Here is a 27,473-nt window from a genome sequence, read left to right as displayed (position 1 = left end):
GGCAAAATCCCTACCTGATTATATAATTTACTAAGAAAATCTGAGATTTTCAGAGCCAATTAGTTTTTCTTGTTTTAGATTAAAAAAAAAAAAGCTTTCATATGTGCCATCTAGGAGAAACAAAAGCAGAAATAAACAGGTATGAGATGTAAAATTCTGTTGCATTTCCTGTCAGTCAGTCAGTCAATTAATCTTCAACCTCCTCTTCCACTTCCAGGGACCTGAGCGTCTATGAACTCTCCTGCAGCTGAGAGTGTATCAGCACTACAGGCAGTGCTCACCAGCAGAAAACTGCTGCTTGAAATTAGTATTTTAATGAACTCATCTCAGCAAATGTAAAACAAAATCTCCCAGGCATTAAAGAACTAAGTGGAGGGAAAATTAATAACCGTGAATTTCAAGAGGCAGGTGCTGGCTTGGCAAAGAGGAGTGGAGCTGGTTCAGGTCTTGGTCCTGCAAGCTGCCACAGCTCTTAGGGGCAGGGCCTAGTGGGACTTAGGAGTGTTAGGTTTGTGGTTGGACTTGATCTTGGAGGTCTTTTCCAACCTAAATGATTCTGTGATTCTCTCTCTCCTACTGCTGGATCTGCTAAGGGAGTGGTAATTTAGAAACTCCACTGAGAGTTCAAACAGTGTAATCACAGTCATCAAGTGAAAGAGAAGCTCTCTGGAGAATGGTTATTGTTTTGCCCAGGAAAAAAAAAAATCAGAAAAGCAAGAAAACTTCTTACCTTACTAGATTGAAAAATTAACCTGTGTGAGAGATGGGAGTGCTTTTGTGGAGTTTGCAATGATTACACAGCCTGTCAAACAGTAGTGGATATTTTTTTCAGCAGAATCAGTACTATACAAGATTTGAAAGTCTTTCAAAAAATTGCGTGGGTGTGTGAAAAGTGAAGTAACAAGAATTGTCATTAAAGGAGAAATGAGCTAAAATGAGTCTGAGGAGAAATTTTATTTCTGAATGTTCAGAAGAAAAATCCCTTGATACTCAGTAGCTAGATTAGAGAAACGCATAAATGCACAGAAGAGGGAAAGTGAGCACAAATTCTTCAAATGGAGATTGCAGCAATGTGATTTTTAAGGACATATTTTTGTATATACCAGTAAATTTAGCTGTGTGATTAGAACTCTGCTTTTGTTTCTCTTGCAGTAAATGTTTCTGTCTTGCAGCCATAGTCATGAAGGCTGTATAAAAATAAGTGAACAGTTACCACCACACCAAGCCTTTACTTACTGTGGGTCTTTTTTGTACATTTGTTTCCCATTGGGTGTGAATTCCTACCAAGAGAAGGCTTTCCCTCCCCCACCCCCCAGAAACTCAGTGAAAAGCAGGAGTTAACAAAGTTGCAGAAAGTTTGCTATGATTTGATAGACAAGCATACAAAGTAAGTGTGAAATTGCACAAAATAATGTTGCAATTATTTGGGATCAGTTCAGGGATGCTGGCTGATATGCAGTGCAGCATATCTGCTTGTAATGAAGTTAAAGTAAGTATACAAATGAAATGGCTTAATAAGGGAGCCCAGAAAGAAATTATTTATGATTACAATAGATAATTTCAAATGAAACAATTTCTTTTTGCTGTTATTAAAATCTCTGAGCCCAAAGTTAGATATTCATTGGTATTAATTTGTTTAGTTTCTTAATATAGTATAAATACTTTGTTTCAGTGATACATTTGCTCCAGACTGATCACAAAATCATTTGGCAGTGGAGCATTTTATTTCTCATTTATTCTACGTAATCTCTTTTTTTGGTAGTTATGTACATTTTATGTACCTTTAGCATAATGGAATGGGAACTCTAGCATTTTTTTATCTCTCATTATTGCAGACAACACGGTAGCAGGGGAGACTTGGGACAAATTTTATGCAGAGGGAATTTGACAAATTACTGTGAATATCACAGTATTTACTGTCATTCTGTGTCCTTGGTTTTGTACCTTCTTTAGTATGTGTTTTTTAATTTGTTAGGATTAGTGTGTTCAGCACATAAGCATGTTTGTCCACCAGATCATGTGATACTCCTGATTTGAATTAACATGAAAAAAAAAGTAGAAAGTGTTGGGTTAAACTGAAACCATACAGATAAATGAAGCAATTATGCACACACCTATGACCCCAAAAAAGAAATCTGGGAATGATAATGCTGCAGTTTTACACAGCAGGAACATGCCTTTGAAGGATTCAAAAATCTTGTGTCCTGCTCAGGTAGAATCAGAAGGGAATTTTAAAGATCATCTGGTCCACCCCACCGGCCATTTTCCACTAGATTATGTTGCTTAAAGCCCTCTCCATCCTGACCTTGAATGCTTAAAACTGTTGGAGTTTAAAGGCCTAATGGATGTATGTCAAAGGCAAAAGGGGATAGGGGTGATATATATTTAAGATTCAACAACACTACTGTGTTTATTATGTCCAGACATCTAATAAGAAGCCACATGTTGTAAACAGCTGTGTGAGGAAAACATGAGGGGTTTGCAATAAGTTATGATTGCCTGCTACTCTGAGAAGTCATTCTGAGTAACAGATCACTCATTGCCTTTTGTTCCTAGAATGAGCAGCTTTATTAAAAAACAGTTACTAATGGTAAATACCTGTTCTTTTTGTGGTCTAACTTGCATGGCACACACAGTTTTAAGTCAGTTGCCTCTTGCCTAGCTGGCTAATGGATGTTAGAGACACTGTGAGATCTGCCATCTGGTGTTGGAGCTGCGAGGCCTCAATAAGGCACAGTGTAAACTGAAGGGAAATCATGGGAAGCATAACATTGAAAGGCATCAGTGAGGAAAGCCCCAGGGGCTTCAAATACCCTCACACCTTTCCTGTAAACAAGCAGAGCAGGGAAGGGCATTCTAATTCATTTCTAGGAGTTGGAAGCACTGATCTCTCCGGCTCAGCAGTGCTGCATGTGCAGCTCCTGGGCACAGCCTGAGATGTGCAGGGGTGGTGTGGGGCTGAGGCTCTGCCTTCTCTCCTATGGTGAAGCAGAGAGCAGAGCTGAGGCCCAGCTGGGCAGCAGGGTGAGCACACAGGGCTGGCTCAGCTTTCTGGGAGGGCAGACTGCTTTGCACATCAGCTTGCTCTGACGCATGGGGAGCAAGCAGATGGCAGCATCAGTTTTGGCTGGAAGAATAATATATTCCATTCTTGGCTTTTTCTAAGACACGCCTTGCTTAGGTCAGGAGGGTAAGTTCAAGGGTTTCAAGGGCTGGATTCAGCCCACACTGCTTTAAACCCCTGTTTGTTTCAGTATTGCGTGGCAGAACATATGCAGGAAAGCTTTCCACCACTGTTCTTCCCACCTGCCTGGCTTTACAACCAGATTGGTTTTTGTCTTAGATTATAACACTGTATTGAATGACTCATTGCCCTTATGCTTTAGGGTTTTCTCGTGGTTCTTTGCAAGCCTGAGTTATCAAGCAAGCTAATAGGGCACTAAAGGTGTTTGATATTAATAAAGTTAATGAACAACAATGTTGGAGCTGTCCTCATGCATGCAATCAATTTTATGAAGCTCACTTTCTCAGTCATTTCTCCAGGTGCTCATACAGGACCCTGGGAAAATGAGTCATAAATACTTAAACACTTCCAGTACTTTGATGAATATTTTACATTGTAGAATATGTGAATATTCGTAATTAATGCAGACTTGAGAGTTAGAAAAATTTTTATAACCAGAATAGCTGGTCACTAGGCTCAGGGATGCAGCTGGAACTGAAGGAAATAAAAGTGTTTGCCAAATTGCCTGCTTGCACTTCATGAAGACCTGAGAGTGCAAATGGAAAGCATTTCCTTTGGTATACTAGTTCTGACCTCTGCATTCTGGAAAGCTCTGGCAGGACTGTGATAATGGGCATAGTGCAGGCTACACCACAGTGAGGGTGAGAGAAAAGGAGCAGAACCTGTGAAGGTGGATGCCCAGTGGAAATATATCCCTATTGCTCCAGTTGCTGCATTGAGAGTCTAAGCAGGCAGTGCTGGCAGGTCTGAGGAGTGAATCACCTGGGGCTGGGGGAAAAAAAATCCAACTGCTGTGTTCCAGTCCAGTTTCTCTGAAACCAAGAACATTAGAAAGCAAATCTGGTACACCTATGACAAAGAAATGGTGGAAAACAGCCAAGGAAAACAATTTCTTCTGTCTTGAGGTGCTGAAATTGCTTACCCTTCCCATTTTGTTTTGCGCTTAAATTCACTCCCAGTGAGATATTTTCAGTGTGTTTGTGTATCAGCACGTCGGTTTTCACTGAGGTCCAGGTAACCAGCATCTGCCTGGAAATGAATACAGCAAGAGACATTATCCAACAAGTTTTTAATTGCTTTGATAAAGGTTTTACTTTTTAAGTGAAGCAAACAGCTAGAGGGCTCTTTTCTGTGTAAACAAAGATAAGGAGATCGTTGAAGTTGTCCAGACAGGGTAACCTTGGTGAGAGCAGTCTAAGATATGTTATTGTATCTAGTTTCTATGACAAGAATGAAAAATAACAACATAATAGCAGCTTTAAAAAAAAAATTAAAAAGCATATCCAAGTGCATACTTGCCTCATTGTGAAGGAAAGGTTGAAAGAGTAGTAGGAAAACAACCCCAAGTAGGATTATGAAGTCCACAGGAAGTAGAAGCTTTATCAGGTTGCTAAGGTCATAATAGAATTGTAGCATAGACGCTTAAAAATACTGTGAGAAGGACCAAGGCACAAAATGAAATGGAGCTAAAAAGAAATCGGAAGTAATAAGAAATGGCTTTTTAAGGGTATTTTTCAACAATTCATTGTGAAAATAGAAAGGCTTATTAATTCGTATCATCTTGGCTCTTGTACTATTCAGTACCCTATCAGCAATTTCAATAATAGAAAGATTTTTCAAATTCCTTCCAAGTCCATGATCCAGTGTAGTGATTTATGAGTGGACACGCTCTTAATACAGTTACATGAAATTTTTAAGTGTTTGCAGTTCATGTCAACTTCTAGGTTTTCAAAGCTGTTGATTTTACTGTTCAAAGAGGACTGTTTGCCTCATTGAGATGTGCCCTGAAGAGAAAAAAAGAAACAAAAGATGCTGAAAGAAAAAGTGCAAATCTCCAAGAGGAGACCATCTCCTCTTGGTTTTCTTCTCTAATGATATTTAGAGAAAATACTTATTTTCTTTGGGATGCCCTGACTCCAAAGACATAGACATCCACATATCTGGTCGGTTGGTATGAGATACTTTTAAAAGCACTGCTATGCTTGGGTCTTGGCTCAGTGAGCTCTTTCAGCCTTTCTAGCAAGCTCATATAGACTGTGGTAGCTTTAGCAGTATTTGACAACTTGTTTCTCAAAATCCCAGGAGCATCAGGGCTCCATATCAGCAGAGGGAGAGGGCAGCTGCTGGAATCTTTTGGACTGGTGCGTCTCAAGGAGGTCACGTGGTAGAAATTGGTGTTTCCTGGTGATCAACACAGGTTCAACTCTGGGTGACTGGCAGTGACTTGAATGTTATCTTGTTGCTTAATAGGCAGAAGAGGATGCCTAAAAAATTGTGCCTGTAAGACAGCCATGCTGCAATTGTCCGCTGCTCTGAAATGCTGAGCTGCAGAGCAGTGGGAGACAGACAAATGAGCAACGCATTTCTTGGCAGAACTGCAAATTTTGAATGTTGGGAGTGGGATAAGAAGGAATGTTGTGGTGACATGTTATAAACAAATCAGGCAACCAGATTTGTCTCAGCCTTGGAAGAACAGGCCTTAGTGTGACTGGAGGGTATTTTTGGGATGTCTGCTTGCAAGCCTGAATTCTATCCAACAGGCAGCTGGAAATGCCCTAGAATCCAGAAGAAGATCAAATTGCCCTACACAAATCAGAAGTTCTTACTTTGTTTCTAGAAATATAAGGTATGGATATATTTTAGATATATCCATTTATATCTTATTCATAAAGGCTAATGTGAGCTGTGATTGATCTATTTACCTATGAGTAACTGTTTATAAATGAAGTGCAGATGTCCAGATGCTTCTCATTCCTGCCATAGCTTGATACATCACTGTTGGGTTAGATTCCTCTGAATTCTTTAATGTTTCACTCCTCACAATACAATAAGGTAAATGCACCTAATTTCAATGGTGTCAGCCCCTGCCAGCATGGATGACTGTCTCAGTTTAACAAGGGAAAAATCTTTCAAATATGTGCCGTACAAAGATGGCTCTTCAGAAGAGCATTGTAAAAAGTGCTGACAAGATGGTTATAATAATTTTCCTAATGAATTCCTGAGTAAGGTACTGAGATAAATCAGTTCAAGCTTTGTGTAAGTGGAACAGTTTTGAAGCTATTAAAAAACTTTACCTTTTTGAAAGTCAATAATCAAGATGGTTAAAATGCATAAAAGACAGAAAATTAGGTACCTACATTTTGACTTTGAGAGCTGGCATTTAATCTTAGGACTTGAAGCAATTTCAGTCTCTCAGAGGACTTTCAATGGCATGCCAGCATTCCTGTAGCATTCTGAAGTAAGGGAATTATTTTGCTAACTCATAAACTAGTTTCAAGCATTCCTTTTCCATAGTCCTTTGTAAGCAGTCTTGTCAGTCTTGTGCTGAGAACACCTTTTTTTTTTTTTTTTTTTTTAATGCTGGTTTCCAGTTAGGCTAGTTCTTCCTTTGGAAAGTGGCATGACATCCATAAGAAATCTCTGGAGTAAATCAAAGATCCATTTTCAGCCAAGCAGGCTCCAACAACTTGGAAGTTCAGCTATGCTACTACATTCAAGTTACGTGACCCTGCCCATATAAAAGACACTTCACACTTAAAAAGCAGTGAGCATTCGTTCAGGGCATCATGGCAATCATGACAAGGTTTGCAAGCTGAGCCATGGCATTATTCCAGTTTAGTTATGTTGATTTACATTCTTAAATGAAGACACTTTCCACTGGCTTTGGAGACACTGCACAATTTTCAGCTGCATGGTGTCAACATGCCCAGTGTCAGAGGAGACTTCTGTCAATAATTTATTCATTATACAGAATTTTTTCCTAGTGTAAACATATTCACTTAAAGTCTATTTCCATCTGTTCAGCTTTTCTGTGTCTCACAGGTCCAGGAGACTTCTAGAAAATGTAGTCAGGGGCTAAACTTCTGAATTGCATCCTGAATTCCCTACAACTCAGCATTATCAGCGAAGCAGCTACAAACTAGCAGGACAGCTGACCTTCAGTCTTCTGAAACATTCAAATTTCACCTTGAAAGAATTTCCTGGGTGTGGTACTCCAGTGTCACAGCGGAAGAACTTAATATATCTAGATCTCTCCTTGCTTGATTTCTTCTACACACATCTTCTCTTCACAGCAAACATATCAAAGTCCTTCTATACTCTCACAATGTACACTTATATTTAGCACATGCAGGCCTAAATCTTTTGAAAATAAATATTCTGAAAAGCCCTAACTTTGGGGCTTTTGAGAAGTATCGTGTTCCTGTGAAGCATAAAGGAACTACGTAAATAATAGGGAAGTTCAAGAAAAACAAAATTCTTTCTCTGGTGCACACATTATATGGGCACAGGAAGCAGAGATAAATCATCTGTTGCTGAAGGGGAATATAGATGTGTAAAGATCCAGGTGTGTTTGTAAAGCAAGCCAGAGAGGCGCCTCTTGCACAGTCTGGTGGTTGCAGTGTTTCAGACTGGCATTCAGGAGAGGGCTGTGTAAAACAGCAGCAGGGAAGAAGGTGTTCTCAGTTCCCCAGAAAAACCTGCTATTTCTCAAAATACTTTCCTCTTTCATGCAGTGAGAACTCTGTCCCTGGGCAGTGGCTGTGGGTGCCACGAGGCAGCAGGATATTTGGAACAAACTTCTTCAGAGTCCAGCATGAGCTCCTGAGAATCACTGTGCCATGCAGAAGCTTATCAGTTCTTCCTCTTGACTTCACTGTCCACTATTCCACTTGTAATTAACCTTGCAGTCTGGATGATATATGCTGTTTCCCTGTCTTCTTTGGTGTATTCAAACCCCTGGAGTTAAGATTTTGTGATTCAAAACTCCCGATTAATTATTGAGGGCTCCACTGTGTCAATAGAGGATAGTTTTGTATCACACTTACCCAAGAATCAAAGTCCTGCTGGGTTTCTTTAAAAAAACTGACACTTTTTGAAATTCCAGTTGTTTCTGAAAATCAGTGATTAACAAACGTGTGTTCCATATTCTAGACAGCAGAAGTTTCTGTAGTTGTGTTACAGGCTTACTTTTCACTGGTGAGCAGAAGTTTGTACCTCTTCAGCTTGAGGAGATACACTGATAATGTTTTAGAGAATCCATTGTTCTGACCCTCCTTGGGCTAATTTTGCACAGCTCTGTGTGAACGTAACAGCTTTCTAGAGGAACAAAACCCCCTCTGCCACATTTGGTCACTGAGGTAGAACTCCAAACATGCTTTGCAGTCCCATTTCTGGTTTTTCAGCACACACATGGCTTTTGGTACAAACCACTGTTCGTAATGAGCTCCCCAGAGATTTCTTGCACCCTTGAGCTCTTTAGTCATGCCCTATGGACTTCATGTTTTTCTGTTGTTGATCTTTCTCTTAATCTTTGAGTGCTTCACAGTTGGGAGCAGAATTGGGAACTGTCTGGACAGCCCAGCAAAGTGCTAGGGAAAGGAAAAGGCCAATGAACTTAAATCCTTGCTGTGCAAGTTTGGTGTTTTGTGTCATAACATGGTGTTCTTTCACTATATCCAGAGATACACAGGGATGTCCTTTTGCCTGCAGTGTGTAGGCCACTACATAGCAGCAAATGCATGATACTTCTGTCTTCACTTTCCTCCTAGCAGAATGTTGTATATTATATCAATGGAAAAATGTGAGGTCAGGAGATGATGCTACTAAAACAAATATTCTCCTTTGTTTTTCTTCCTAGAGCTATGCAGCAAGTGATTTCACTAATTGCAAGGGGGAAGTAGAAGACAGCGACACTTATGAGCTTATGTTAGGCTCAGAAGCTCCACCAGCTGTGGGTAAGTCATATTGTTAGACAGCTTTGTTGCTAGTGCTCAAATTAATGTATCGTGTGATGTGTCAAATGAATGAATTCCTGGGCAGAGAGGGCCAGTAACTCTGACACTTCCAATTTCCACATTACTGCAACTTCCAGCGAGGGCATATGTCCTAAAAGGAGAAGGCAGCTGAGGGATTTGATAAAGTTCTTGCTCAATAAGAGAGACCTCAGTGTAATCACCCCTCCTTTCGTACTCTGTAAATTTGTGATCTCCACTCTGAATCTAGAAAACTGCTGAATTCTCCAAGCTCTCAGAGAAGAACCTTCATAAAAGAGGGGACACTGCCTACAGGTGCAGTTGAGTCCTGTGTGGAGGCACAGATAGTTGACATTTTGCAGCTTGATGTTCCTACTTCTAAGCATAGATTGGTGACAAGCCTGTTGATGATCTGTGTGGTTGTATGCATTCTCCTTGAAAAGTGCAAAGTTGCTTGTTTGCATTTACCAATGGCATATATTTTTGCATATATCTTACAGTATCATGGATCTATGAGACTAAATTTAATCCTCTTTTTATCTTGTTGACAATTTTATTTTTTCAGCTGTCTCATACATATGAAAAGGACGTTTCTTACTTGCTAAGTTCCAACTGGTTGCTTTAGCATGTAGAGGTAGATGATAGACACTGTGAAAAAACAGGTTTGCTCTGATAAAATTTTCACTGTCTCTGTCACATTGTATATGAGAACACCTCAGGGTGAACACCTGGAAAAAGAGCATGAATTGTACCATGTTAGCCAGGTGAACGCCCTAACCTCCCATTTGAATCAGTGGTGAAAGGCAGGCTTCACCAAAGGATAACTCAGAATGGAAACCTACCTCAAGGGCTCAGTAAAGTCTGCTGAGAGATCGTGTAGTTTACTCTGTTACATTACTGAGGTTGACTGCTAAAATTTTGATGCTGTACCTAGTGATTAAAATGTACACTTTAATGTCCCTCCACTTTGTTCTTGGTCTGTGGACCAAGAGACTAGAGAGAGAAGAGCTCTGTTTCCACAAGTCTACAGTCATGTTTCCCATGGACAATGTCTATTTCATTTTAGAGAGATTCAAATCAGCACCCAAATCCCACTGTACAAAAAGCAGTAAAAAATATGTGTGAGTTACAGCTTTATTTTGCAAAGTGTTGCACTGTGCTGCTTTGAAAGTCAGGTAATAGAAATTCTGGAGGCAGGGAAAATGTGTGATTTCATTCTGACAGCCACTCTGGAAAACATTGCACACACGAAGATGGTGTGTATCAGAGTAGCAAGATACAACGAAAACTTCCACTGTTGATTTAGTAAATATTTAAAAAGCTCTTCACTGATGGTATGAATTTGACAGCTTTCCTGCTGTATCAGTTCATAAAAGTTTTATTAGCCATTGTGTTGCTTCTGTAGGAATCCTTGAAGCAAGAAGTGCTTCCAGGTGGCAATTTTTAAATGAAATAATGCTTTCTTTAATATTAAAAGCCAAGCAGAACTCAAGAGATCAATATGCAGTTGGATTGAGATGCCAACAAGAAGTTGAGGTGGGTGAGGAAAAGAAGGATGACCTCAAAGACAGCAGAGAGGAGACAGAAGATGAAGATGAAGAGGAGGATTCATACAGCCATCACAACAGTCCTGGCAGTTTGTATGTCAATGTAAGGGATGAGCTCAAAGAGAGAAGGAGAGATTGCTTTTTCTGCAAGAGGCCACCCCCTCCTCCCCCTCGAAATCTGCCTGGCATCCAAAGACAGGAGAATCTGCAGAATTCATCACAAGGTATGATCTTGGGAGGAAAATAACCCTGGATACAAACACGTGCAAGGGCAGACAATGTACTGCTGCAGAGATTGGTTTGATCACTTCTAGCAGTACCTGGGCAGGACAGCCCTAGTGCTACAAAGCAAGCTTGGCATATGAGGCCCTAACTCTGCAAAACAAGCATCTGCAAGTGATCTTTGCTGTATCAAAATACTCATGACCAGGTTTGTCAGGTAATGCTGTGGTATGGGCTGCTGGGTTCAGTTTTTCCTCACTCCACCCATCTCAAAGAGCTGCCAAATAGTGCATGGTACACTGGATTTACAAGAGAGGCTTGAAACAAAGATGAAGCCTGTATTTGGTAAAGTTGACTTCATTTTTTACCATTTTAAAACATGAAATGCTATCGTGATTTAATATACAAATATTTAATTATGTTATATTTAATATACAACTTGAAGTTTCACAGGTTGAATTAATAGAAAGTGACCACGCAGAGAGAAGTAACAGTACCTTACTACATTTTAGCCAATGTTGTAGTTATATAGGAGTAAAAAGTTATATTGCAGATTAAAAAGAAAGGCAAAAACTCTGACAAATGCTTTTCCTTTTTTACCTTTTTTTTAATGCATCTGTCCCAGAGTAAAAATCTAAAATTTTGTGTTGTCGTTTGATTAAAGTGATGAGAAACTCAAAATACTGTTGCATCTGTTTCCGGAGGGATGATCATCAATTTTTCTCATTGGAAAAAACAAATATGCAAAATAATTCAAGCCTAAATACCAGTTTTAAATAGTTGTATAGGGAAAAAAAAAACCTTCTTATTTGTTATAGACAGTGCTGCTAAGTGTGCACACAAATTGCTTTTCAGCTTCTCCACAACTTGTTACTGCTAACTCTGCTTTCAAACGTGGTGTAACGTATTAGAGTCTTAAATTGCCATCACCAAGCACTCTGATGTTCACATAATTAGACAGAAATAGCTTGCTATAGGTAGGGTTTTATCCTGTGTTTTGCTGTCCAGGAAAGGTATAGCTATAGGTAGAAAGTCATAAATGAATTCTATGAGAAAGAGGGGCAGCATAAAATTAGCATTAAAAGTGCATCTATATGTGTGTATAAATGAGGGATCAGTTTTTGCACACAGGATTTGTTGGTGTAGGTTTGTTATAAATGCCTGTTTTGGAATAGTTCTTATACAGCTACATCACCACAGTAATGTGACCCTCTCTGCCAAAAGCTCTCTGTCTGCATGTGGGTACCAGCAGAGAAAGTTTCCTGGTGTCCTGTGCCAACTCCTGTGCTGGTAAAGCAGAGTTCGTCTCTGAATGCTCCTGTGGGAATAGCTCATTTAAAACATGCTCTGAATTATTCTGTGTTTAGATGTGGTTTCATCACTGGTGAATGGGGTATCAGAATTCCTCCAGATGAGGACGATGCTTCCTTTCAAAGAGGAGCTGTAATGAGTTACTGCTACATATTTTCAGCCAGCTGCTTGCTTTAGGAGTCGCTGTGCAGCACCTCCAAGGCCCCTCTTCATGAAGTCTGTGTTTTGGCAGTGGCCTGAGAGTGCCCCCTTTGGGAGTTGAAAGAATGTCCTACAGAGAAAGAAACAGAACTTATATAGTGACCTGGAAACAAAATATTATTCATATTATACACAGCAGGTGTATTAAGACCACTTGTGGTTTTAAAACATATATCTTAGCCAGAATGCATGTTGATTGTACATATTATTATTAATATATCCCATTAACAAATATATCCCACTTACAAAGGTTGCTTAGCCCCTCTGAACCCAATAAACAAGTAATTCTTTAAATAGCAGCCAAAGGATTGAAAACACCAATAGTGACCACAGCCGAGTTTAGCAGATACACATATGTACAGGCAGTAAATTACTGCACAAGGAAAACATGAGTCAGTACAAGGATTCCAGGCAACAGGTCTTGCAGGAAAGATGGGTAATCATGCCAAGGAAGTTATAAACATCTATGGGAACATCAGCCTCAGTGACAGCTTCTAACTCGTAGCAGTTTGTGGGTGTTTTAAGGCAAATCAAAACAAACCCAGGTATTGGGGAAACCAACAATGCTTTTTAATGCTGTAAAAGGCAGCATCGAGAGAAAAGCAAGTTCTGAGTAGTTGTACTATGAAATATATGAAGTATAGGGAATACAAAGAGACATGGAACTTTTTGGAGAGGAGAGGGTTGGATACTCTTAGCATAGATTGTAAGAGATTGTAAGCCCTTTACGTTTTACCTACATTTTAAAGGGCTTTTCAATTTCTTTTTCACCAGGGTTTACAGTAGATTTGTAAAGCCCTCAAAACCCTGTTGGATATTGAAGATGTAGGAAACACAAAATCCAACAGTTCCTAAATTAAGTTTCAATTCTTAAGTCATTTCTGCAACAGGTACCTCTTACTTGGCTTAACCATGAGTTACATGTTAGTTACATGTTGGTGTAACTCTCGTGAGAGCAACTGGGGCACTCAGTGTTTCTGCAAATAAATCCCTTTATTTTGTGGCTAATAGCTAAGCATCTACATTTGATAATCAGGTATGAAATCATGAGGACGCCCTGAAGTTGGAATTATTCCTTTGGGACATCCTCTCTACTGAGTTAAATGATCAAAAGCCTCTGAAAATGAGCGTGCTTTAGTTTAGAAGTGAAATGAGGTCTCTGAGCTACTTTAGGATACTCTAAAGCTTTAAGATAAGTCATGATCTCCTCTCTTTATCCTGTATATGCAACACAGTACCTTCCTTTTTCAGAGAAGACTTTTGTGATGGACAGGAGTAAAAGAGAGCAGGGTGATGGACTCACAACTGCATGCTGTGGAGAAGACCAGGGGTCCTGTGAGGAGGACAGCGAAGAGGAGCACCCCTACACTTGTCTGGCAGAGGATGAAGTTGTGTACGACCTCATCCTGGGGCAGGAGGAGCAGGAGGAGGAGAAAAGGAAGCATTGCAGGTCCTTCATCATGAACAGGCCGCCAGCCCCTGCGCCCCGGCCCGTGTGCTCGCTGGTCAGGGAGGAGAACACTCCCTACATTGTACAAGGTTGGTGCTGCTTGCTGCCACCTAAATATTTCCTGGGAAAATGTAGGCTCTTCTCTTGGTCTCTTCTCTTTGAGCAGTAACATTTTCTAAAAGACTAAGATCCCTGTTCAGCTGCCTTCAAATCAACACGTTGTTTGTTTCAGTCAACCTATTCTCACCCTTCAAATGAGCTGAGAACATCTCTGAATAATTTTCAGTTTGCATCAGAGTATCGCAGTTTTTATTTAGCTTTTAAAAAATTATGACAATATGATAGAAAATGAAGAATTGCTGGGCTAGCTGTGAGTATGTATGTTACAGCAATGCAATGTTGAATGCGCTATTTGAATTGCCTTTCTTTCCAGTTTCTTTATCAAAATGGTTTTACTTAAGGCTGAAATCTCTCTTTGATTTTTTTTTTCTTCTGATGAGAAGAATTCTCTTTTCTGGGATAAATGCCTGTGTGAGGATTCCTCTTTCAAATACCTTTCTCTTTCAAATACCTTTCTCCAATTTGAGATGCTAGGAATGGACGTTTCTAGATAGGATCATTATATTTCTTGAAGGAAAAATTATGTCTTTTTACGACTTCTATGAAAACTAGGAAACTCTTTTGAGCTATTTCATGTAAATGCAAGACCAGAAGGGATTGCAGATATCTTTGTAATCCAATTCAGACTGGAACCAAATTTGAAAGTAACAAAAGGAATTCAGTGAATATACTGCAGAGATCTCTTTGTAAGTCCCAAAATCCATCCTACCTGCGTCCATATCGTCTTCTACAAAAGCCTGCCAATGCATAAGAATAGATGGTAAAAAATAGGCTGTCAAAGGACACCATTAGGTTGCTTACTTCATGCTGTTCATGTTTTATACTGGAACAGATTTAATACTGCCCAAAATATCTTACCAAATACAGAGTAGCACCTCCTCTTTCATGCCTATCTTAGTTGTGGTTTCTTTTATTCTTCCTAGCTAGCTCTCTTCCTCCAGACGGTGTAACTCCAGGCTAGGGCCAGAAGTCATGGGCTAATGCATTCATCTTTTAGTTACTCTTTCTTCTGCATATTCAGGAGGTACAAGTATGAATCATTACAGTGTAATCCAAGAATGGATGGGCATAGGGGTCTGTTACAGCTACAGAAGTAGCAGCTACAGAAGAAGCTATGAATTGGCTGCTTCTACTGAGGTTGCTAGAGCAGTGTCTCAAATCTTGGTCCAGCATCATCATAGACAGGCCAGTGGCTTGGAAACCCTTAGTGGAGATGCTTTATGTGGGAGATTGCTTTTACTGTCTTTTATTGTACTGGAGTGTTTCTGCTTTGTTTATTGGCTAAGGCAGATGCTATCAGAAGAGCTGCTCTGATGGGGCTGTGGTTCACTGTGTGTATATACATATATTCATATGTTCACACACACAGATTTTTTTTTACCTTTGCTTCCATAAGCATGTAGTGGTAGACATGTACTTTTCTTGTACTTTATTTTCCAGTAGTTGTGTGAAGTCAGCCTCTGACTCGTGTTCATTTGCTTACACAATTCATGAGGAAAAATGGAAACACTTCAAGAAAGCTTCAGCTGACTACTCTGGTCTCTGTTTTCCTACCTATCCTGCTGGTTCCAGATCTAGCATGTCTCATTTTTGTCCAAGGATTCCTGAGATAGCTAGTGAAATTCTAGACAGAAGGGATATATCTTCAGCTGAAAGATTTTTTTTCTTGCTACTTGGATTGGCAATGTTTTTCCTCCACATTGGTTAAAAAATTCTCTCTCTAGTCCAGCAACATTCCAGTTCCCAATTTATTATTTTAGGACTGCTTATATTTGATTTAAAAAAAAAAAAGATATTATTTTAGGACTGCTTATATTTGATTAAAAAAAAAAAAAAGATTATTTCATCTGTATGAACCAGGAAACTTCATTCCAGTCCATCATTAAAATCTGCATGTGTCTGCAGCCCTTCCTTTATAATTTTAACAGTGTAAAATACTCTATTTATGCATATACACATTTTTCATCCAGCAAATAAATTGATGGTGGTTTTGGGGTTTGTTTTCATCCATTATATTAAAAAGAGCATTGCAGATATTGCAAAGTCAAATAGTCAAAAAGTTAGAATTGAGGTTGTTTTCCCCTTTCTCCCTGCCAGGAACATTTCAGTACAGTAATGAGTAGGTAGCCATATGCAGCTATTTATCTCAGATATTTTCTTTCATTTCATCTAGTGTTTAAAGTGGGTGAGCATAAAAAACTTCATTGTTTTTCATTTTCATTTTGTTTAAAATATAATTCATGCCTGCTCCTAGGCCCCATGTGTTATTTCAGACCCTCCTGTTACAAATCCTTTGATTCTGCATCTACTGAGTTTTGGGATGCCCAGTATGAAGTAACTAAGATTCTTGAGGTGAACAAAATTACATAACACTTTACTCATTTAAAGCAGAGACACCATTGATTTCAGTGGCCACTAAGAGTCCTCAGAACTTAAATTAAATCCTCAGTGTGCCTGGTCAGTACTCTGATGTCAGGCATTGCAAGTAAGATTGCTGCCTTAAATGACTTGTCTGAGCTTTTGCCAGGGCTTTGTCGGAAAGAGGAGAATGGTCCTGCAGAAAACCTTCTAGTTACTTAACTGAGCCATCCTTCCCTCCTCTGTATTCACTTTCTATTTGCTAAGTACCTTTTAATTTCTAAAGCAAATTATTTAATATCCCTGCAAGAAACAAATTGTCTTCACTGCACAGTTCTGGTTGGTCTTCAGAGCTGTTCCCTCCTGGCATTCAGAAAGACACAGGTTCTGTGGAAAAACAGAACAAAGTAGGATGCACAGAGAGGGGCTGTGTTAAGGCTACATGTTTGCTCACAGTTCATCCCCAAGTACTTTGGGAGTTCATGGAAAGTTTCATGCCCCAAGGATGGCAGAGGCTGGTGTGATTGTGCCATGCAGAGATGCAAGAGGAGCATTTTTTTCTTGTACTTTATGTACCCATAGATGGCCTCATTTATTTGGTGGGAGGAAGTAGGCATTGCATAGCAGAAATGCCTTTTACCTCCTGGATTGCGTGCAGATGACTCTTTTAAATTTATTTTTATATCCATCTGGAGAAATCAAACGGCTGAATTTCCATGATGCTTTCACCACACATTGAATGAAGGCCATGACATCACAAAAGAGTGATGTCTCCTTTAAGCAAAAGTGGTGGTGCTTCCATGAGAATAGCAACCAAGAAGAAAGCAAGCGAATAGCTTTCTTTGTAATTAGCAGCTTTCAAATACAGGGAATGTCAAGCTTACACTGGGCAGAAAGCCTGCTCCCTGTAGATTACCCCGCTTGGTGTTCTGCAGAATAGGATAGGGATCTATAGAAAGCAAACATGGGACTTGACAAGAGTCACTTTCAGAGCAAGATCTACACTTCAAAACCTAGGCAGTAAACAGTCTGTGATGTAAGTTGTCACAACTGAACTACCACAATTTACAGTCTGAGCATCTGCCTTGAATTTGCTGACACATAAATTCTGGGAAACTTGGGGGAGTTGAAAGATTTAAAACATAAATGTTCTAATCGCTTTTACTCAGTTTCATTTATTATACTTTCAAATTTTAATGAACATTCAAACTGCTGTATTGAACACTGGTAAACAGACTGCATTATTAACAGAGAGTAGATTTGTTCTTTAATTTAGTCCACTGCAAGAATTTTATCTTGTGTGTAAAAGGCTCATCAACCAGTGGAGCTGCAAATTGATGCCAAGTAGCTCATTGTCCAGATGGTGTGCACTCTCACTGTGCTCCCTTACCATTCCTTAGGTGCTTAGTATTCCTCTGAAGGTTATTTCAGTGTTTTGTTCAATTGTCTGCCGCCAAAACAGCTGTTAAATAAACATCTGAAGGTGTTGTGTTTTCAGTTTAGAGTGCAATTTTTAATGTTCCCTATTGATACCAAGTTTGATTGAGCTGGAAAACAAAGTCCTCTGTGTAGTTGTAGGACAGATGCATGCGTTTCTGCAATGCCCCTGCCATTTCTGAAGCCTGACCTACCAGGACTCCCTCAGGGTTAAGGATTACATTACTGTCCTGGTTTAGTCATTTACCTCTCATCACAGACCACTAGTACGAAAGGATTTCTCTGCAGCAAGGATACCTGCCCTACAACAGCATAAATTTCCTATGCTATAGCCTTTACTTCTTTGCAAACCTCTCCCAAATCCCTGAAGGAATGTATTTCCCTTCTGTTCACTGAAAACATTTTGCTAAAGATAGCTGTCTGTGGGACCTCACTATAGGTTTAAAAATTAGAAGTGAAAAATATATTTTCCAGTTACTGTTCCAGTGGAGATAACATTCTCATTGCTCATCATAATCACAGGGTATGTAGAAGAGGTAGCATCCAGTGGATATTTTTAGGGAAGCAGAATATCTCACCTACAGAATAGACAGCATAAACCCACTGAAGTGAATAAATAAAATCCAGAACAGAACTGTTAGTGTCGTGGAATCTTATCAGGCTGATTAGTGGGAAATACAGTCATCACACCCTGAGTCAGTAATTCTTATTAAGCCAATTGTTTAAATGCTCTAAAGCAGGGGTTTCCAAAGTGAAGCCTCAGAGGCCATGCAAATTGCAAAACATTTATGTCCCACAGAGGGATTTTGTAGTACTCTCCTACAGTGAGTATAAAGTACTGCACTGCAGATGAATTTCATTATGCATTCCTAACTTAAGGGTGTTTTTCCATGAATGAAATACTAGGAAGCACTGTTTGGCTGGCACTTAGACTGTTTTTACAGACCTGGGAGTGATATACCAGCTTCATCCACTGTCTTCATTCAATCAGATTTTTTGCTATCTGAACTTTGGTAGATTGAAACAAGTACTGAATAAGGTGCAGAGAGAGAAAAATATTTATGGGATGCTGTCTGGGTGCAAACCAGACTGTTCCAAATACCATATTTCTAGCAAAAACATGTATAGAGTCCTTCCCTTTTTGCTTTTCTCTACTCAAGAAAAATGGGACTAAAGAAGTATAGTGCCATTTAGAGAAAAGCAAAAAGGGAAGGACTCTATACATATTTTACACCCTGGAGCAAATACTCCTTGAGTATGTCATTAAAGTCCTTCCAGCTTCCGTAAGGCACTAAGTTAAAATTCTGACAAGAGCAGAGATGTGAGAGCAGTTTTCATTGTGCATGGTAATGTGGTACACAGTACATTGACACCCCCCTCTGAGCAGCTCCTTAAACTAACCACTGGTGCCTCTTCCACTCACTCACTCACTCACTCACTCACTCACTCACTCACTCACTCACTCACTCACTCACTCACTCACTCTTTACCCCTTCTGTAAGAAGGGGGTTCTGGTAATATTTTTATTATCTTGCAAGTGTAGGGTATTCATCTCTATGTAGAGTCTCCTGAGGTCCCTCTGTGACCAAAGCTGCTGGGATTTTAACAGATTTCAGCTCATATTTGTCAGACTCAGAATCTCACTGCCAATTGTGAAGGGAATTGCTGGTGAGCATGTTTACTTTTGGGTTAATATTTTCACATCGTCATTACACCATAATTCCTTTTAAAATAATTTTGCTTTTGGTCTGAGAAAATGGAGTGGTTCATTCTCAGCCAATAGCTGAGGCTGGCAATAGCCTGTGAAATTGGGATGAGTGGATGTGATGCTCTCACTGAAAAGCCCTGGCAACATAAGGGAGCAATGTGGCAGGTTGGTATTTCTGCAGGGGCACTTGGCATGACCTAGTCTTTATTCTGATGAAATGGCTGTTGTGTGTTCCCAAAAACATCTTGAGTGTCAGGCTACCCATTTTGGCCTGATCAGAATTCCTGTATCAGTGTAGATGTGGTCACTCATTTTCCTGGACCGATGCACTTAAAACAGCTCCGTTTTTTTTTCCCTTTGCCTCGTCATGGTGTAGGTGTACCCAGACACCAGTGCTGCCCTCAAATGACAGCTTCTGGGACTTGAACCTTTGTTACCTTCCACCATACAGTGGTGCCATCCTTTCTCCACAATGCTTGGACTTACCTAGATCAGATTCATGACCCATGATGATATGCTTTTGATCCATGCCCAGCTGCCTTGCCTTGTGAAAAGAAAAAAGTCTGTTTACAAGGTCCCATTACCTTAGTTGATTTCATGTTATGAGCCACTGATTTTTTTTTTGTTTGTTTGTTTTCATTTTGAATATGTGAAATATTTTGTATAAATTTTGGGAGTGGTCATTAATCATCTCTTACAAAACTTACTGGTTAGCATTGCATTGGTGACCTCTCTTGAGTCCTCATGTTGAGTGATGTTCGGTGTGTTAGCAAGCAAAACAGACAAAAGGAAAATAGATCTAAAAAGATGTGAACAAACATCTGCAGAGTTCTCCTCTCCTGAATAATAAGCATCATTCTACTATATTCCTTCCTTAGTATTCTCTGTGTATTTGTCATCTCTTGCTGTGCTACATCTAATTTACAATCCAATCCCTACCAGAAAAAAAGAACTTGGAGGTTTTATTTGCCTAGGTGCTATGCATATACAGTTTAAATGTTAAAATGTTTAAATAATGTGGAAAAGATTGAATGGACAAAGGCAGGAGTCTCTCCCTGCAAAATATCCTAAACAGCAATTCACCCCTCCTTCTCCATTCTTCCATTAACCACTAATTAATTACATGACAATTCTAAAATGAATGAAGCCAAAACCTACAAAGAACAAGGAGGCAGCTTGCAAACCCACTGTAATTTGCAACTGAGTTGTGTTACTAAGTGCAACCCTAGTGTACTAATTATTTTGAATTATCACTTAGCTATGTGTTCATATAAAGATTTTGTTTTCCTGTATTTAAATTTCCAATGTTTCCTAAGGAAAACAGTAATAGATAATTTTGTTTGGAACATCAGCTCAATGAAGCTGATGAATAAATGCATCTTGAATTTCTGAAGCAAGCTGAATTCAAAATAGTGATATTTATTGATAAATTGTTTTAATCACTGTCTTTCTCCTTTGTGTTTGTGCTACTGAAAGTGTCAAGTAAGTATGTATTAGGTATGATTAGCTCATATATTCTTTCAGAGGGTAGGTTCATCAGTCTAGCTGTGCTTCAATCACTAGTGCATAGTGGAAACCTTTATTTCATTTTTAGTGGTAATGTTGCAAATTCAACAAATCAGACAACATCCCTCATAGTTTAGATGAGTAAAGTAAAATATAAATTAGAAACCGTATCTTAGTTGATCATTGCCTCTTAGCTGATATGAGTTCTTCTCTCCCATGATCTAACTCTTCCCATGTTTTGATTTCCTGTGTTCCTCATTATGACACTAACCAATTTTTGAAATGTCATAGTGCATCTGTGACTGCTTAACATTTCAGCTTTGTGTTAGAAATTCAATTAATTCTGAAAATCAAATTCCTGTCCTTTTTTTCAACCTGCAGCTATTGTAAAAACTTTGATTCTCTTTTTCTAGACCCTTTATACTCACCACAGTTTCTTGCAGTTTGTTACTATAAAATGGTCTTCTTAGTTCAGAATTATACACAAAATACTTAGATTTCAAATTTTTCTAACCCTTTTGTGGTGCTAACCCTGAAAATATTAACCAAATTTTAAGCCTCATAGCATTATTTACCTGCATGTGCAGACAGCCTGAAACAACATCTTTAGTTAGTCTGAGATAAAACAAGCAATTCAGAATCCCTCAAATCCCACTCACTTTCCAAGACTTACATTAGGGATTTTCCCAGAGTTTTGCATATTTGCCACAAATTTTGTATTTTGTCCTGCTTTTTAAATGTTGTTTTCTGGTTTCATGTCCTATTAGAAAATATTGCAGTAGTTTCATTCTCTCTGAGTTTGCTTTGCTGGAAGAATATTGCGGTTACATTGCATTCCTAAAGCGAGGTCTTAGTTCCTGAGACATAAAAATGTATTTAGGGCTTGCAAAGAACTTCATCTGTATCCTGTAGCAGCTGAAGAGAGGAGAGGGAATGAAGTGGAATTACTTATTAGCTCTCTCAGCCTCCTTTAATTCTGAGAAACTGCAACAAAAGTACAAAAATTAAATGGCATGTATAGGGTGGGACATTTAATAAGTAGATTTTGACTGGTAGTATAGCCAGTCATAACATGAGTAGAAATCCAAAAGCATTCTCCTTCTGATCATACAGATGTAATTGAAGGGTGCACAGTAAGTATGATAGAATTACTGTAACATTTAAATCATATTATCTGTGCCAGAGAGGCCCAAAAAATAAATAAATATATATATATATATATCCTTACTTGAAGGATTGTGACATTCTGGCACTTAAAAAAATTGCTATATTAATGTTCCTTTACTGAAGGAATATTTACTTTATCTTCCATTTTAAAAATAATGGAGTATATCACTGTGCAAGATTACCTGTTTCTTTTATTTCCCTGCTGTGTTCAAGTAGTTCATAAGTAATTGGAGTGTGGGAATGAAAGGGTAAATTGCCAGAGTTCTCCCTAAACTTATGGCAGTAGTACAGTGGAGTGTTCCTGCCTTTCCAGGCATTCCAGAAGCAGGCGTTTGTTTTCACTGACCTCACCCACACTGAATACTTGCTGCCAACTAAAATCATTTCAGCAAGATGCAGCACATAAAGTGGTTTTAACAATTTTACTTTTCACTGGAAGAGTAATTCCATTTCTGATTACTCCAACACTGCAAAACTCAGCAGAAATTTCAAAGCCTATCAATTAAAGTGCTTTCCAATCAGGCTCATTGTTGAGTATGTCCCTTCTCCTCCTTATGCAGTAAAATTCAGGCTGCCTGCATTACCTCTGTGCTCTCATCACTTTAATTTCATCTTTAAAAGGACAATATTATTTCAAGTAGAGAAGAAAACACTGCAAGCATACTTAGTAGGATTCTTTGATAATTACAGAGAAAAGTATTAAAAAAGTTAAAATCTATCAGTGTTTGGCTGAGCTAGGGTCATTATTGAGAGTGTGCCTGCTCTGCTGCTCCAGCAGAGCTCCCTTGGCCTGGGCCTTGGTCCCCAGGAAAATATTTGCTCCATTGAACTGGCACATTTGCTGCATTGCAGTGATGAAAGAGGATTACTTAATTGGCAGGAATTATTCTAGGTTCTAGAATGTCAGTTTGTTTAGCAAAAATCAGAACTGAGACTTGAGAGAAAGCTACTGCCACACAGGCTATGTCAGAAACTGAGCAATTCCCACCTTCTGGGTGTTACATATGCTGCCAGCAAAAGTTTGAGTGCTGCATCTCAGGGTGTATCCAGGCTGGCTGTACTCTGGGCATTTCACAGGAGTGGGAATGATGGGCTGCTCTAACAGAGGGGCTGTGCTTTGCTGTTTCTAGTGCTTGAATAATGTACACACAAATATACACACACCCTTTTTTCAGCAGGGTCACTTTTCTCACCTGGTATTATTGGGGTTTTTTCTGCCTGAGTTTTCCCCATAAAATAAGGAACAGGCTAAAATGTCTGTACTATCTGCAGAACTCTGAGATCCTGCTGTTTCTTCTAGACAAGTAATATGCTAGTGTGATAAATCCTTTTAATTTTCTTCAAAATGTCTTGTAATGGTTTCTGTAACATCAGTAATCCTGCCATTCTGTGCAACAGAACAATTTTTCAAGTAATTAACATTAGACTGACAAGTGGGTTGAAAAGTACTCTTAGACTAGAACAAAAAATGTATTCTAGCCTGCTTTTATGAGTCTCCTTCCTTCATTGAGAATGTGATGGTTTTTATTGCCGTTTTTCAACTTCCTTCTATTCCTAATTTTGTTGCAGTGTTTCAGCAAAAGGCCTGTCGAGTGACCAGTGACAACAGCAGGACATACTGCAAGGCCAGGAATCCTGGTACAGAATTTAATTTAGCTCTTTAACTGCTGTGATATTTTTCACTAGAGCTAGCAGAGTTTTGCTGTGACTTGATTTTGGGTGATTTAGCATCTGTTTTGCCACCTACGATTTATATCCTTAATGGTATTGCAGCATTAAGAGATCAGATTTAAAAAAGGAGACTAAAAGTTATAATCTTGTAGGAAAGATTTGTAGAGTCAGAATTACTTTACACTTTTCTGTTTCCCTTCATGACTGTGATTAAAGCCAAGACAAGGAAGGACGGGAGGGCTCAGCTGTGCAGTAATTCCAGCCATGGAAAGACAGAAGTGGGGGGAGCAACAGTTCTCTCCTGGGTACCCCAAGATGCATGTAAAGTTGATTACTTATGGCAGTCCAGTTGTTATTTGAGTTGTAGCACATTACAATGCTGCTGCTATAGATTCCATTGATGGTACCCCTTTGAACAATCCTTCCTTGCTTGAAATGAAGATAGTGATGCGTGATGGAACAGAAAAACTGACCTGAACCATATTGATGGGTTAAACTTTTAGCCTGGCCACACTCCCCAGGCAGTGAAATGGGTGCAACAGCCTCGTAGAGGGCTCAGAGCCCCTGTTCCATGGCTGCCCATGTGTTCTGCATCAGCCATTCCAGTATCAGTATCCTGGGGAGAAGCAGTGCTTCACCTCCCTGGAGCAAGCTGTGAATCTGATAACACACATCTCCCTTCAGCTGTGTTTGTACCATAATCTCCAGGAACACTGGGCTGCAGTGTTTCCTTGTTGCTGCAATGTATTTAATAATGGTTTTCCTTCCTTGGAGGAAGACAATCTTTTAAAAGTTCATGATTGCTTCCTGAACAAATTTTATCCACAACTTTTGAGATATGTAATGTATGATGTTGAAGAAGGAAGGATAAAAAGGTACTGTGGATATTTTATATAGCAACTATTTCCTTTAAAATGTCAGCACTGTTACTAGTGCTAGAAGGAAATTATTTTATGAACCAGCACTAATGGAGAATCCATAGACCAGGGCAGTAGTAATGAAAGAAATGTTTGGGATGCTGCTCTGCTGCCAAAGAGTAATGGTAGAAACCTCACTGATTTGTTGCATTTCTCACTTTGTACATTTTGTTGTAGAAGCACACAGAGGCCACACTGAGACAGTAACTTACAGCACTGTGGTACACAAGATCTCTCCTGAACAGGAAGAACTCATCCACTTGCAGAAACAGGTGAAAAATGCAGCAATTTCTGTGGATGAAGCCCTTGACAGATTTAAACAGTGGCAGAACAAAAAGCAGAGACTGCCATCCACTCAACAGGTATGAGTTTGAAATTTGTTCCTTGATAGAAATCTTGTTCAGATGTTCTAAAAGCAAGTTCTTGTGTTTTGGTTCCTGCATATGAGGTCAAAAGTAATAATCATGATTTACATGCAAATCAGCTCCCAAGAAGCTTGCTGGTTATGGTTCTGAATCTCCTAGATACCCATTCCCACTGTTGTTTGAGAGGTTTTCTGAGTTTGGTTTAAGTCCAGAGTTAAATATGCTGTTCTCCTACGACTTGTGTTTTAAACTGTTGGGTGATGTGCATCTTTCATGAAACCACAAACCTTATGTCACCAAACAAACCAAATGTGCTACTGAGCAGTGTCAGCTAAAAAAACCTAACTATATCAAGCATACATTTATTCTAGCAATTATAATATATTAACTTACACCAGGCTTTATGCCTGTCTGAAAGGGTTGAATATACTTACTGAAATCCACAATTGTTGGCAATGCTCTACAGCTCCTTTGTATTCAATGTATGGAGTAAATTGAGGTGCACAAAAACAGGATTTACAAAAGCCCACACACTGAGTCACTGAAAGAACTGCATCAAAGCTGCAAGTCATGGAGAGGAGATTTGTTAATTACTTCTAAAAAGACACATGGAGGAAGAGGTTATGTCCTCATTTTCTATGAGGTCATGCATTTACAAAAATAATTTCTTGTTGTCCTTTATGTCATTTAGTAGAAAGAGGAAAAGCAAAGCTAGTCTGCTGCTTTTCAGTGAAAGAGCTATCAGATGCTGCCAGCAAGGAGAGCGCTCTTTGTGTTTGCATCTACTTGAAAATCTGAGCTTTGTCACCACAGTGGAACACTTAGCAGCAAAAGTGCAAGGGCCTGGAACAGTTTGAGAGCCCTTTCCCAAGCTGGGCACCAGCAGCACAGCACAAGGGTGCCACCTTCCAAATCCATCTGCAGCCAAGCATGCAGATGAATTGCTGGTACTGCTCTCAGTCAGGGGCATTTCTTGTGGAGGAAGATCATATCTAATCTGTACCATGATAGCAGCACCAAGTTATAGGTCTTTTTTTTTTTTTTCTTTTTTTCTTTTTGAACCATAAGATGCCCATATTTCAAGGAAGATTTACTTGGCCTGTTTTCAGTGCTTCAGGAAAAAAGCTACTTTGTAGTGGTGGTTTTTACCCTGCATGGCCTGTGTGACTTTTCTTTGGTTTTGCTCTGTAGAAAAGTCTTTTCTTCTTAGTCCTCTATAAACATGATGAACTGACTTCATGCTGTCACTGCAGTTTTTTGTCCTTCACTTGGATTTTTGAGGAAAAATTGCTTTTCAAAAAAAAAAACCAACAACCCCAAACAAACAGAAAAGAACACCCAAGACTCTGTAATCTAATGCCAGAATAATTTTAACTTACTGCTGGTGGGGATAACACCACCAGAATCTCAGGTAAAAATGCTAAAATTAGCATCATAAACATTTTTCAGTCTTTTAAAATTTTTTTCCAGGAGAGGGATGCTTGGTGTTCAGAATGCTAAAGAATTCAGTTCTTTGTAGTGTCTTGCTATTTTTACAGTAAACTTCCATTTCTGGTCTGTGCTGCTGGTTTTATGCTTGTTTTTTTTACTTACAGGAAAAAGTTCATCACCTGAGAGACATCACTATCAGAAACAGACAAGAAAATGAAAACCTGAATGGTAAGTTTGATTTTTCTGCCTTTAAGGAGTCTGAAGCCTTGAACTGTAAGTGTAATGCAGAGGTCTGATCCAAACCCTTTTGGATCAGGCATTGAATTTGTAATGAACATTTTCTGTATCTCACCACATTTATTTTAGCATAATCAGGCCTTCAGCAGTGTCAAGATTTCGTCCCAAAGATGAACTCACTGTGAGTTAATGGGGCAGAAAATTTACCAAGTCTCTGTGGCTCAGCTTTTCTGTAGCCTGTTTCCTACTGCATCATCAAAATTTGGGTAGATGGCTTCTTTAGAACAATTTGCTTGATGACTTTAATATTTTATTTGTAAGTCAGCCATCAATTTGCAAATTTTTGATGAACATTCTACTGCTACAGCAGTTTTTGTGAGTATTGTGGTCATTGTTTAAAACTGTACCAGTGGTGATTTAAGATGCTTTTTTCCCTTTTGGGAGAACAAAGGGATTTTGGGAGCTGCCCTGCGCAGGGCCAGGAGCCAGACTCTATGATGATTGTGGGTGCCTTCCCACTCAGAATATTCTACGACTCTTTGTGATTTAATGTCATCTACAATAGTATGAAGCATCTGCTTTTTCTGCAAATGGCTTTCTCTTGCTGTTACAAAAAGAATCTATTAGAGGGTATTGGTTTTAGGCCTTTGAATCCTTGTAAACTTCAGTACATATGCTGAAAGGACAATTGGGTTTTTTTCACACTGGACTTAGTACCATTTGTATATCTCTATTAAAAATTATTACCTACATGCATTATTTCCTTACTGCAAGAGAAAAAGTACTGCTTTCATTATTCTCTTAGACAGTGTTGTATTTATGTGAACT

General features: G+C 39.2%; 1 protein-coding gene across 1 annotated transcript in view; it reads left to right on the top strand.

Moving 5' to 3' along the window:
- BANK1 (B cell scaffold protein with ankyrin repeats 1) overlaps window positions 1–27,473 on the top strand; it is a gene marked incomplete at both ends in the record, with an annotated part of 138,995 nt that overhangs the window by 97,057 nt on the left and 14,465 nt on the right. The window contains 6 exons of the mRNA XM_084204019.1: window positions 8,883–8,979; window positions 10,475–10,768; window positions 13,530–13,817; window positions 23,594–23,662; window positions 24,790–24,974; window positions 26,573–26,636. Coding sequence (XP_084060145.1) covers window positions 8,883–8,979; window positions 10,475–10,768; window positions 13,530–13,817; window positions 23,594–23,662; window positions 24,790–24,974; window positions 26,573–26,636 — 997 coding nt within the window. The remainder of the gene's footprint in view (window positions 1–8,882; window positions 8,980–10,474; window positions 10,769–13,529; window positions 13,818–23,593; window positions 23,663–24,789; window positions 24,975–26,572; window positions 26,637–27,473) is intronic.

The sequence above is a fragment of the Fringilla coelebs genome, assembly GCF_963513975.1.
Source record: "Fringilla coelebs genome assembly, chromosome: 4".
Classification (NCBI taxonomy): Eukaryota; Metazoa; Chordata; class Aves; order Passeriformes; family Fringillidae; genus Fringilla; species Fringilla coelebs.
Note: the sequence above shows the minus strand (reverse complement) of the source record. Positions and strands in the feature narration are given on the sequence as shown.